Source organism: Centruroides sculpturatus, unplaced genomic scaffold (assembly GCF_000671375.1).
Source record: "Centruroides sculpturatus isolate CEXI.00-Female unplaced genomic scaffold, Cexi_2.0 scaffold1168, whole genome shotgun sequence".
Taxonomy (NCBI): Eukaryota; Metazoa; Arthropoda; class Arachnida; order Scorpiones; family Buthidae; genus Centruroides; species Centruroides sculpturatus.
Window position 1 is genome coordinate 26,441 of NW_019385306.1, and position 13,642 is coordinate 40,082.

A 13,642-nucleotide genomic window follows, 5' to 3' on the forward strand; every position below is an offset into this window, starting at 1 on the left:
ACAATTGTTTAAATGAATAAATTCATTAACACACTTGCACCATTGTGTATCACTGGGGTGGGTGCATTTACATCTATTTTGCTGGCTATCATAAACCCAACAGTGGCACACCCCACAGTAAAATGCAATGCTACTTACTGACTACATTTTTGATTGTGTTTCTTTACACAGCATTATAACATTCTTTGGTTGCTACATTATAGTACCTCTTGCAGCAAACCATTTCTAAATGTTTGCTGCAAGGAGTCACTGCAGCAAAGATAAAACAGCTTTTACGTCTGCTACATTGTAAAGCTTGGACTCTTGTATGTATAATACAATATTATGCTGTGAAAATAAAAAAGTCGAAGTGATGTTGATAAAAATATTATGGAAAGATTAAGAGTCATTTTATAAAATTTAATCATTCTTAAAGTTTTCTAAAGAATAAAAAAATACTATATTTTAAATATAATTAACTATCTTCTAACTCTCTACTTTGCTCACATTTTCAGAAAGAGAAATGCTCAATTGTTTATATTTATTTAAATATATAACTAGTTTTTTAATTAAAGCATTATCAGCTGTAACTGGAATTAAAATTGAATGCCGTAATCTATCGGATACTTCAACTGGAAAGCATTTCTAAACTATAATGCAACGAAGTGTAGCTATAGCTGCTTGTGACGTCATTTTCACTACACTCTCACTATGTAAACTAACAAAGGCTGCATTTCTTTACCTTTGGTGTGCAGTCATACATAAAGCATTTTTACCATTGTATCTTTTTGTATAATAATAAAATTAAAATTTAATTAAAATTTCATATATAAAATATAATATTATTATGTAAAATATAATAATAATAATAATAANGAAAAGTGAAATATAGGGACATACACGTCCATTTTTATATATATATATATATATATAATATAATTATTTTTATAATATTGGTAAAATTCAATTACCTTGCCAGGTGCCAAATCTTTTAAACCAAGTAGAGATATCCTATCATCTTGCTGAATCTTATCATAATCACTTGGATTTGAGAAAGTTAATGGTAATAAACCTTGCTTCTTTAGATTTGTTTCTGAAATTTTAATGAACAAAATTTAATGATAAGAACAATATAAATATAATTAAAATTTTAAAATCAAACCAACCATGAATCCTAGCAAAACTTTTTACAATGATAGCTCTTCCACCTAAGTGTCTTGGTTCTAAAGCTGCATGCTCTCTACTGCTGCCTTCCCCATAATTTTCATCTCCAATTGCACACCACCTTATATTATTTGCCTAAATATTAAAAGTCATTTGAAAAAGTTTAATTCCGTTTTACTTTTATAATTTTTCAAGAGTTTTAATTTAGATTTTATACCTTATAATATCTAGCAGTGTCTGGAACTGAACCCCATTCTCCAGTTATTTTGTTCCTAACTTTATTCATTTCGTTATTTTCTGAATTTACGGCACTAAACATTAAAAATATCTTAATTATAATATTTAATAACTAAAAAGATGATTTTATAGTAATTTTACCCTATAAACATATTATTGGAGATATTATCTAAATGTCCTCTATATTTTAACCATGGTCCAGCAGCACTAATGTGATCGGTTGTACATTTTCCTTTCACCTGAAAATTACGAGCAACATATATATTGAAACTGCATAAAAATTATGAATATTTAAAGGAAGTGATTTGTATACAATTTAACCTTGATAAGAACAATTAAATCAGTTAAATCTTTTCCATCCCATTTGTCAAAAGGAGACAAAAGTTGTAGTCTTTGACTTTTGGGATCAACTTCAACTGCAATACCAGATCCATCTTCGGGAGGTGCCTGGTATGTTTCCTCTCCTGGATCGAAACCTCGAGATGGTAGTTCATCTCCAGATGGACATTCCAATTTGAATTTCTCACCTTAATAAAAAACATTTTGTGTAAGTTTATATTTTAACCAGATAAGACATTAAAGAAAACTGAAGCTACTTTAATTAATGTTGTGCATCTAAACAAAGAATTAAATGAAAATTATTAATAATGACAGTAATCAATCTATAAAACAAGGAAAATAAAAATCTTAAAAAGATTTTTTTCTCAAAGATTCTGGTTTTTCATTATTTAAATTATTACAGTATTTAAATATTAAACAACCAACCAGATTCCTTTTTAGGGCTATTTAAAGCTAATTAATTAAGTAATTTGGCTCAAGTAGGTGGTTAAGCCTCAATATCTCTTGTTAAATTTAATAATTAGAATAAAATTTAGAATAATCTGGAAGAAAAGAAAAATTGGACCAGAGTGTAACACAAACCTGCAACCAACCCTGCTTAACATGCAGATGTATTGCAAGTCATGCTATCTGGACCTCAGTCTGATCTTTGCTTCCAGACTAATTAATAATTAAATTTAGATCTAACCATACAATAACCAAATTTAACAAGAGATGGCAGCTTAACTGCTACCTCTAGCCAAATTACTTAATTAATTAGCCTTAAATAGCCTGATAAAAGAATTCAACCATTTAATTGATATTTTTGTAATTAATTAATTATCATGCTAGTTATTTGTGTGTGTGTATTACAGTATTTTAAAAATTAATCTAAAATTACTAACTTTTCCATTAAGTTACTCTATTCAAATAAAATCTCTCAATTTAAATGGAAAATCTTCAATAAAAGCATTTAATTTTATTACTCTATACTTACTGAATACATTCTACCATTCATTAGCAATTCATTCCATAAAAAATATCAAACCTTTAGCTCCAGTTAATTCATCAGTCAGAGGGTTAAAATCAAGTCTTCCTGCTATAGATAAAGCTGTGACCAATTCTGGTGAAGTTACAAAACCATGTGTAGCTGGATTAGCATCATTTCTTCCAGTAAAATTACGATTGTAAGAAGTAACTATTGTGTTTTTGTCACCCTTTTTAATATCTTTTCTGAAAAAACAGTATTAATTCATCAGGATTTGTGATATGTTTTTCTTTCTACAGATATTAAAATGCCTCATTTTATTCTTCAAGTATCAAATTTAATTCTTTTGTTGCATCAATAAATATCATCAAAGCAGTTATCATAAAAAATAATTCTTATGTTTTCAATTTCCAATTTGCTTACCTGTCCCATTGTCCAATGCAAGGTCCACAGGCATTAGCCAACACAATTCCACCAAATTGTCGTAGAACTTGAGCCTAATTTTGTATTATGTGAAATTTAACATAATTTGTTTACACAAAAAAATGTATTTTACAAAACTCTACTTACTTGTCCATCTCTTTCAATGGTAGCTCTTATTTGTTCTGAACCTGGTGTTACAGTAAATATTGATTTTGATTTTAATCCATGTTTCAAGGCTTGTTTAGCCACCGACGTTGCTCTTGCCATGTCTTCATAACTGCTGTTAGTACAGCTACCAATAAGACCTGAAAAAGTCACACAAATTATATATTTACAGAGTTATTATGATTGTTACAAAATATTTTTTATTTAAAAGTGTAGGATGAACTAACCAACTTTAATTTCTACAGGCCAACCATTTTCTTTAGCATTGTGACCAAGTTTTGAAATAGGATGGGCTAAATCTGGAGTAAAAGGGCCATTTACATGGGGTTCCAGCTAGTAAAAACAAATGTAACTTATTAATTGAAAACAGCAAAAATAGAACTAGATAATGATTGTTATAAACTGTAAGGTATGTATCAAACAAAAACATCTGAAATGTAAAAAAACTATGCCAAGTAAACACTTATGACAATTTAGACAACAGTCAATATTTTTCTTTGGTAAAGATAAGCTTGATGCTTCAAAGTGGTATCCACAAGATTTCTACCTGTATTGTACTATTCTTTTCTACATTTCATTTCAAAGTGCCAAGCTTACTGTATCTTTACCAAAGAAAAACTCCTAAGAAAAATTTTGACTGTCATTTAAATTGTCATAAGTTTTTACTTAGTGCAATTTTTTTATATTTCAGATGTTTTTGTTTGTATATCAATTGTTTTTGTTTAATAATTGTATTATTACATCAAGACATAAGATGACAATGTACAATCTGACCAACACTGACCAAATGTGCTGCAAACCAAATGCTTTCAATATTCAGCCTTGATTATAGTATCTATTTGAAAAACTAGATATTTCTTAATCAAGTTTTAATAATTCTTGAACTACTGCTTTACATTACAGGAGAAAAAAGAAAATAAAATCAGAAAGTTAATTTAATTAATTAATATAAAAAGCTTTTGTTATATAGATATTTTATACTCTAATAAAATTAATTTATATGAGAATCTCTTCAACATCAAATAAACACGATATCAATCATGAAATAATCATTATTATATAATTTTTAATAGTTGAGGATGAAAATATTGATTAAAAGTGTAAATGATTCTTAAAATCAGATTATAAAAACATTTAAACATTATCAAAAACAAACTTTTTTTTTAACATTTATTCATTTATCTTTTTCATAGTTAAACATGATGTTGAGATGAACTTTAATTATCATATCAGAATTATATTTCATTATTTATTAATGTTCTATTATTTTGAGCTAGATAAAAATATTGTCTAATATAATGCAATCAAAATAACTGATATATTTAAAATTTAAGAGCATAATTATGTTTGAAGTGTGAACATCACATTTCTCAAAGTGAATTTTTTAAAATTTGATTTTTTGTAGATAATTATGATGACTGAAGTTCTAACTACTTTATACATTCTAATATCAGACAAGGATGCCAAGATATACTTTTTTTAACTTACAAGTTTTCTTAAATGAGAACATATTAATAATAAGGTATGGTATATATTAACAACCAATGATCAACAGTTAGACATTAACCAATAAGTTTAACAGATACTACAAAATTGTATGAGATTACAATAAAAGCACACACTAATACATGTAATCCAATTAAAAAGGTACCAACTTACTATAAGAACAAATGCTTTCATCTCTTTAACAGCTATCATTAAGTTATAGAATGTTATATAAAACAAAATTTAAATAAAATGAAACTCCTTAAATTTCTGCTGGTGGTTACAGCCATAAAGAATGGTAAAGAAAAATAAGAAAAGTTACAAGACAATAAAATGGGTTAAATAAAGTACATATAAATAAAAAGAATAAATATAAATTTAAATAGGATTTTACAGTAGCCCCTCATTATATTGTGGATTCAGATATATCATGCTTTTTTTTGGTCCCCAAATTTTAAATGCACTTGATTCAATAAATTATCAATTGCCATTGATTTTTAATTACTGTATTTATAATTTTTATTGAGAAATATAAATTACACATATTTTTAATAAGCAATTTATTGTGAAATGTAGTACTGTATAATAAAATCACAACAGATATTTTGTTTTTATATCAACAGTATGTGTCTTTAAATGTCATTATTAAATACAAAATAATGCTAAATGAATGTTCATAGTATCAATGTTTATGTAAATGTCATTTAATACAATATAACCATGAATAAAATTCAGTATTGAAAAATTTATTTTATATCAGAAACACTTGCTAATGAAAGAATAGAAGACAGAGATTCCATAGCATGTATAATCTGCTTAGTAAGAGCCCAGAATGTTTAGTACTCAACTATATTGTGCCGCTAGATAAATCATGCTGTTTCTTTTTCTCTCAACAAGCACAATATAACAAGAAGCTACTGTATTTTTATTTATATGTACCTTATTTAACCTCTGTTGTTATTTTGTAATTTATTTTAATTTTATTTTTCCATTCATTATGCCTACAACCACAAGCACAAATTTATGGGGTTGTATTTTATTTCAATTTTGTTCTATATAACATTTTATAACTTGATGATGGCTGTTAAAGACAATTGTAAACATTTGTTGGGCTGCAATTTGGAAAAATTGTAGACCTATAAATTCCCACTATTGCCTGCCCATCCTTAATCTCAAGAATGGAGTTAGATATATGAACGTAAAGACCAAATATAGAATAGGGACAGGAGGCCCTGATTACCCATATATAAACTTCTGATGCAAACTGGAAGTCACATTATTTCAATTCAAAAATTTCCCTGGAAAAGAATTAGATAATGACCGGCAGGACTCTGTTGCTAACAGGAAAAGTAGGATGTTCAGGAGCAAATCAATTTCAAAATTTACCTCATCAATTGCAAGACAAATTATGAAAATTTCATGTGACCATCTTCTGGACTATCCATGTATTTAAAACTTTTCTAAATAGTCTTTTATGGTCATGTTTGTCTTTGAGTGTGGTTATGATCATGTGCATTAAAACAATGTAAATCAGCACCATTTAGCATTTACTTTTAACAGAGTAATTTTTAATTTAAACTAAACATTCTAAAACAAAGAATAATATCTCACACCAGCAACAATGATGTGTTAAATTTCACAACTGTTTTAATTAAATCACACATTTTTTTCAGATAACCAAGCCTTTAAAAATACATTAAATTTTTTTGTTCAACCCAATATAACCTTACTTATTAATCATATCATCAGAAGGCATCAGTGTATTGATTATAATGTCTTTAAATTTCAAAACATATCTTTATAAAACCTACAAGACTAAATCTAAGTACTGTTTTACACGTATCAGATTATTTAAAGAACATTAAAAATTAAAACCTGGCATCGTGACAATGTCACAATAAACAATCATTTGTTCTTATAATAAATTGGTTCCTTTTAACTGAATTACAGATATTGTAGTGTGTGCTTTTTATTTAACCAATAAGCATTCACCTGCTGAAAGTAAAATGGTACTTTGTTAACTTTAATATCTAACTCTTGATCCTTGGTTGTGAATATGTCCATAAATACAATCCTATTACATTACTAAAAATGTAATTTTGTAATACATAAAAAAATTATTTACCTCACTAAGATTAATCTCAACTACTTGATCATATTCACAGTTCTGATCTGGGGTTAAGAGTTCTTGATATTGATCAGCTAAATTTGCTATTTCTAAATATTTGAAAATAAATTATAAATAAAACAAAGAATTTTTTAAACAAAATAAAATAAAGATTTCTTACCGTTTCTATTTGTGGCATTAAGATAATCTTTCATTCTTACATTATAAGGAAAGATAGAAGTTGTTGCTCCTATTTCTGCACCCATATTACAAATTGTTCCCATTCCTAAAATGTAAATTTAGGAAAAATTTCATATACAGTAATGTTTTAAATTTCAATTATATATAATAAAACTCTTTTACTATGAACTGTGAAAGACTGACTAAACATACTTGAACTTTTGATTGACAAATTTATATATGTAATACAATAAATGTCTTATTTTTGTACACAATAATTAAAAAATTATCATCTCAATATCATCTTTAATGTATTGTGTTACAAGTTAATATTTAAAATTTTTTAAGCTTAAAAAATTTCATAATTTGATGGATTCTCAATGTTTTCTACATCAGTTTTTACATTCTAATCACATATACAGTGGGTAATCAGTTAATGAACATAATCCGTTCCAAGACTTTGTTCGTTGTCTGATTATCGATTTACCATAGGTTTTTATGGGAATGTGATTAATTCATTCTGGAGATGCCAAAAAATAAAAAATTATACACTTTCCTACTACATTTATTTATATGTAATAATAAAAATACATATATACACAGTCTTGCATTTTTATCAGTCATGTTTTTTTTCTGTTTGGACAGATTCTTTAATGCCCCACAATGTCAATTGCTTTTCTCTCTTCTTCAGGATTTTTTGGAAGTAATTAATAGCATTGTCGTTGTAGAGATCCCCAAGCCTATTAACCTCAACTTGGTTTTGATACCATTCTAAGACTGTTGTTCTGATATCCTCCCACTTTTTCAAAAGATCTTTNTCTATATATATAAAAATGAATGTATGTCTGTCCTTCATGCATTACCACACCGTTTATCCGATTGCCCTGAAGCTTTAGGAAGTTTTTTAATATACTCCCGCAAAGGTTTCTGGCATAGTACATTTATCCTACGATAGATGGCACGAGTGTATACAAGCATTTTACTGTGTGTTCAATCAATTTCAAATTGTGAAGACCATTTTCCCCCCTCCAAAAAATATCTTTATACATGCATTTGTGAACTGTTATTTACAATACTTGTAATAATTTTTGTTTAATCACTTTATTTCAACTTTTTTTTTTGCTAATTACGTATTCGCTCAAACTTTGTTAAAACCTTAACTGTACCCTGAACAACAACCGAAGTTGTAGGAGGAAATTCACCTCTTTTACTGATCTACAGATCCCCTTTTCCAAATTTTACTATCAACTCAAAATAATTTAAAAAGACAAAATTACAATAAAACAGTTTATTATCCAGCTATCAGAAATTTCACAACATGCCAAGGAAGAGAGGAAGGAGCAATTAAATAGCTAAAATTATAAAAAATTGAAAAATATATATAAAAATGGGGAATATCGCACTTCTGACAATCGCAGCAAGTGTGTGAGCTAAATTTGGAGAATCCGTGCTTCTCACATGGACAACTGTAGTGGCCAGCTCACACATCCAAAAACCTTCTGATTTATTCATGTACGCACCAGACGGAAAAACAAAAAATATTGTGTATCCACAAGCACTCATATAAATAAATAGAATTGAAACGACACTTTGAAATGTTTTCCTGATGAAAATAAATAATAATAATAAGTTTCAATAAAAATGATAAAATGTAAATTGAATTTTATCATAATGAGTTTGCTTGAATTTCCTTTCTTCTGAGATCGCAGCAATGCGTGGCGGGTAAGCTAGTAATATATAAAAATGAATGTATGTCTGCCTGCCTGTCCTTCATGCATTACTACACCATTTATCTGATTGCTGTGAAACTTTAGGAAGTTGTTTAATATACTCCCGCAAAGGTTTCTGGCATAGTACATTTATCCTACGATAGATGGCACACATGTATACGAGCATTTCATTGTAAGCGTTTCAGCACAGTTAGGAGTTGAAACTTGGAATTTGGTACACAGTTAAGCCAGATGCACACATGTGGCACGGCAAGGCAAAGCAGTGTCGCAAACACATCTTAGCCACACGGTGGCAATCCGCTTACATTTCGGCTCATGCATTCAATATTCAAGATGGCGAACGATATCGATATCCATGTGTTTACAAATTTTATTTTGTACGGCTTGCTTTATTTGTTTAGAAGATTTTGTCGAAGATTCGAACGAAGATTTTGGATTAGAGATATTTTCTTGGATTGATAAAGAACTGGTGTACAAAATATGCTTATTCCTCGATAAAGAATACTATTTCGAGTAAGATTCGGTTGTTTTGTTCTTTGAAATAAATTAAATTATATATGATTATTTGTGTAGATTTTGTGTCAAATTTACTATCCTTTCCTCTTTATTCTGATGTTAGTTATCTCGGTTAACCGTGTCGAACTTTCCGCCATTAAAACACCACGTGATTGTGTTTTCTCACGTGACTATCAGATGAACTGTTATTGGCTGATAGAAACGTGTCTTGGCAGCAGTTGCCGCAAAAGATAAAATTCAACCAACTTTTGCGGCATGAGAAAAGCAGCACAAAATTGACGTCATCCTGCTGCTTTTCCTTGCCATACCACGTGTGCATCCGGCTTTAGGGTACGTCATGAGAACGCACACTAACAAGGGATTTTTTTAAATCCCCCCACGGGGAAAGTGACAGGATTAAGGCTTCAACAATGAAATCTTAATCTTAATATTCTTAATCTTCACTATCGTTACTTTTTGCCCAAGCAATGCCGAGCTTATCTGCTAGTATAATAATAAAAATACATATATACACAGTCTTGCATTTTTATTAGTCTTTTGTCCGTTTGTAGGGATTAAAGAATCTGTCTAATGTTGATTGCTTTTCTCTTTTCTTCAGGATTTTTCAGAAGTAATTTATAGCATTGTCGTCATAGAGATCCCCAAGTCTATTAACCTCAACTTGGTTTGGATGCCATTCTAAGATCATTGTTCTAACATCCTCCCATTTCTTCAAAAGAACTTTAATAGCAGATGTTGGCATTGATCATTTTTCATCTTCCTCTTTTTCAGAAGAAAACCCATATCACTGAATTTCTTGGTGATCATTTAAGTGTTCTTGGAGTTCTTCTGTCGTCAGATCAGTTTCAGATTCCACTATGAGCTCTTCAATGTCATCTTTAGTCACTTCCAATTACAAATCTCTATCAGTTGTCACATTTTCATCCGTAATTTCAGGGACATCACCTCTCTCTCCCTGAATGCAGGAGGGACACAGCTTTCGCCAAGCAGAATTCAACTGTTGTTTAGTGACTTCTGACCATGTCTTTTGAATGAGCCATATAGCTTCAAGAATATCAAATTTTTCTTTCCAAAACGTTTTTAATGTCATCATTGAGGAGAATTGGCATGCTTCAAAATACCAACGAAACAGTGCTCGAATGTACAATTTCTTGAAACCTGCAATAACCTCTTGATCCATTGGTTGAATCAACGAAGTGTTATTTGGAGGTAGAAACTGAACTGTCAGCCAAGGAAAGTCTTCCAGCAAATTATCTTCAAGGTCTTTTGAGTGTCCTGGTGTATTGTCCAATAGCAACAGTGCTTTTAATGGCAATTCATTAGTCTGAAGGTAATCCTTGATGCTTGGAGCACAAACTTCAAACAGCCATTCTTTGAAAAGAGCCTGCATGACCCGTGCTCTTTTATTCGATCTCCACATCACTGGCAGTTTTTCTTTAATTATGGAATTTATTTTGAATGCTCTAGGGTTCTCAGAGTGATAGACAAGAAGCAGGATAAGCTTCATATCACCACTAGCATTAGCTCCCAAAAGTAACGTCAATCGGTCTTTCATGGGTTTATGCCCAGGAATATTTTCTCTTCTTTCGTAATGTAGGTACGGTCGACATGTGCTTCCAAAATAAACCAGTTTCATCACAATTGAAAATTTGTTGTGGACAATATCCTTCTTTTTTAATGAATTCGTCAAATTTGAGACAGAACTCCTCTGCTTCTTTATCTGCACTAGCAGACTCACCATGAATTACCACATGTTTAATGCCAGTTCTCCTTCTAAACTTTGAAAACCATTCAGTAGTAGCTTTGAATTCTATCTCCTCATGTGATGAATGTGGAGTTTGTTTCTTCAGTTCTTCAAAAATTTCTCTAGCTTTCTCTTAAATGATAGTCATACTAGTTACATCATTTTTCATTTCCCTTTCTTTTATCCAAATTAAAAGCAATCTCTCCATTTTTTCATGGATGGCACATCTTTGAGTCTTTGATCACATCTGCTCTTTGAGTCTTCTTGATTATATCTTTCTTAGCTAAGATTGTGCCTACTGTAATTTGTTCAAGCCACACTGTCTAGCAATATCAGACATCTTCTGCCCACTTTCTACTTTGGCTATTATCTCTTGCTTGGTTTCTATGGTGAGCACAGTTCTTAACACTCCACTCTTTTTATGCTCCATAATATTATCAATTTCTGTTTGAAATAAAAAGTTCAGAAAAAGCACTTACAAAAATTCAGAGAACAGAAATCAACTAGTGCATGAAAGAATTATGTAAATGTGAGACCTGAATGTAATTCGAAATTTTGGTGTTAAAACATTAATGAATACCCGATATGACAGTTAAACTCTCACCTTTAGAAAATAAAAACCGATGCAAAACTTATGGTGTGCCCGACAGTCTCGCAAAGACTATAAAAAATTATTTGTCAGAAAAGTAAACAAAAAGTTGGAATTAAAATGGAGAGTATCAAAGTTCAGGGGAAACACTATCTGATCGGTATTGGGTTGAGTGTCGATGCTGACATCTGCTGCACTCCGAAAGGTTTCAAATTGTTACCTGAAGACAAGGGAAAATCAATTGGTATTTGTTATTTTCTGTCACTTCTTTTTATGTTTGTTCAGTGAAGTGTTTGTTGTCCGATCTTAAAAATATTTTGCAAAAGTGTTTGTTATCTGATTTGTTTGTTAACTGGTCACCCACTGTATTAAAATATGAACTTTTTAGTATCTCACTACAGAATTTTGAATAATTAACATTTTTGAAATAAAAAATATTTTTTCAATATTATTTTTTTTTTTTTGGAATGTGTTCTTATGAATCTTAGTATCATTTACAATAGTGGCTGAGGCAATTGAGATGTTAAAATATGAATTAGAGTAAAAACTAATCATTTCAGTGATTCTAATTTGGAATAAATTTTTTACCTTGAATTAAACTTTCACATAATTTTAAACCATAGTTGATAAATATTGAAATTAATCCATCATTAGTTCTTAATGGGCTAAAAATGGAAATAATAATCTTAAATAATCTAAGAATGTGGCATAAATTAAAATCATATCTACCTGTACAAGAAATAGATTCGACACCAGGACCAAAATATTCGACAATTGCTCCAGTGCCTCCCTTAACAGTCAGAATTCCAGCTACTTTCAAAATCACATCTAGATTTTAAAAAAAATTATCATTTAATGCACTATAATATAGAATTTTGATTTTAAAAAATGTATGTATAATTTAACCTTTAGGTGACGCCCAGCCTGATAATTTTCCGGTCAGTCGAACACCAATAACTTTTGGACATTTTAATTCCCATGGAATATTTGCCATAACATCTACGGCATCTGCACCACCCACACCAATACAAACACCACCAAGACCTCCTAAATAACACATTTTTGATTGTTTAATTATTTATACATATAACAACAGATTATTTATTTTACTTCTTAAAAATGTAAAATATTTTATAAAACTTATTTTACTATTCAATAGTTAATTTTGATGCCAACCTCCATTTGGTGTATGGCTATCCGTTCCAATTAATAATACACCAGGAAATGCATAATTCTCCAAGATAATCTAGATATATACATATAGAGACATTTATGTATAAATATTATTTTTTAAATATTCTTAAATTTACATAAAATTTTATACATAAAAATTTACTTAAAGTTTTTCATAACCAAGAATTTTCTTAATCTTTTAAGCATGTGTTTTATACATATTGGCTATTTAATATGGTAAAATTTTGTAATAATTTATTAAAAAATTTGTTAAATTCTTGAACTAAAATTTGTTAAATTCTTGATTGCATTTCAGTTTCTTAATACAATAATGATATATTGTAAGAGAAAAAGTAATTTTTCTGTGGACGTAAGTTTCTCATTATCAAACTGTTTCTCAAAAATTTGTTCATGGAATGATTACAAAATTGTATGCAGTTTATGGTGCTTTCAAGTGTATTGTCAAGTTGTCTCCTTATGTTCCAATCAGAACACTGGTAATATAAAGTATGTTACTGGAGGATGTTGACATAAGTTTATAATGATGTGGTGTATTCAGCATGAAGCTGTAGTGTTTATCTTAATCATCTGTATTCATACAGAATATAAGAGAAATTGAAGACTGCAGACATATCAAAGAGTGAAGGATATATGAAAAAAATAGATTCATCTTAAAAGTAACAACAATTCTGACTTAATGAGACTGTATTATATGAAAAATTCTATATACTGAGCTCACAATTTGTAGATAGCTTTGAGCTAACACAATTCAACTTAGCAAGATTTCACTGTCCTAAAAAACACCAAAAATAAAATTTTATAAGTTTTAAAAATTAGATCTAGC

General features: G+C 29.4%; 2 protein-coding genes across 2 annotated transcripts in view; both read right to left on the bottom strand.

The window, feature by feature from the left end:
* The window catches only part of LOC111637436 (aconitate hydratase, mitochondrial-like), a 44,781-nt gene that overhangs the window by 1,216 nt on the left and 29,923 nt on the right, over nt 1-13,642 (bottom strand). Inside the window, exons 8-21 of the mRNA XM_023382924.1 lie at nt 12,802-12,871; nt 12,532-12,672; nt 12,355-12,453; nt 7,048-7,152; nt 6,885-6,976; nt 3,502-3,607; nt 3,257-3,414; nt 3,110-3,183; nt 2,747-2,931; nt 1,702-1,907; nt 1,522-1,619; nt 1,361-1,454; nt 1,146-1,278; nt 951-1,072 (exon numbers count right to left, since the gene is read on the bottom strand). Coding sequence (XP_023238692.1) covers nt 951-1,072; nt 1,146-1,278; nt 1,361-1,454; nt 1,522-1,619; nt 1,702-1,907; nt 2,747-2,931; nt 3,110-3,183; nt 3,257-3,414; nt 3,502-3,607; nt 6,885-6,976; nt 7,048-7,152; nt 12,355-12,453; nt 12,532-12,672; nt 12,802-12,871 — 1,683 coding nt within the window. The remainder of the gene's footprint in view (nt 1-950; nt 1,073-1,145; nt 1,279-1,360; nt 1,455-1,521; nt 1,620-1,701; nt 1,908-2,746; nt 2,932-3,109; nt 3,184-3,256; nt 3,415-3,501; nt 3,608-6,884; nt 6,977-7,047; nt 7,153-12,354; nt 12,454-12,531; nt 12,673-12,801; nt 12,872-13,642) is intronic.
* LOC111637439 (tigger transposable element-derived protein 1-like) lies at nt 9,816-11,475 on the bottom strand. The gene has a single exon (XM_023382926.1). The coding sequence runs from the start codon at nt 11,031-11,033 to the stop codon at nt 10,185-10,187; it is 849 nt and encodes a 282-aa protein (XP_023238694.1). The 5' UTR covers nt 11,034-11,475; the 3' UTR covers nt 9,816-10,184.

Excerpts from the sequence above, each read along its gene's own strand:
- LOC111637439 (XM_023382926.1), bottom strand. The coding sequence starts at position 11,033 with ATGGTGAGTCTGCTAGTGCAGATAAAGAAGCAGAGGAGTTCTGTCTCA.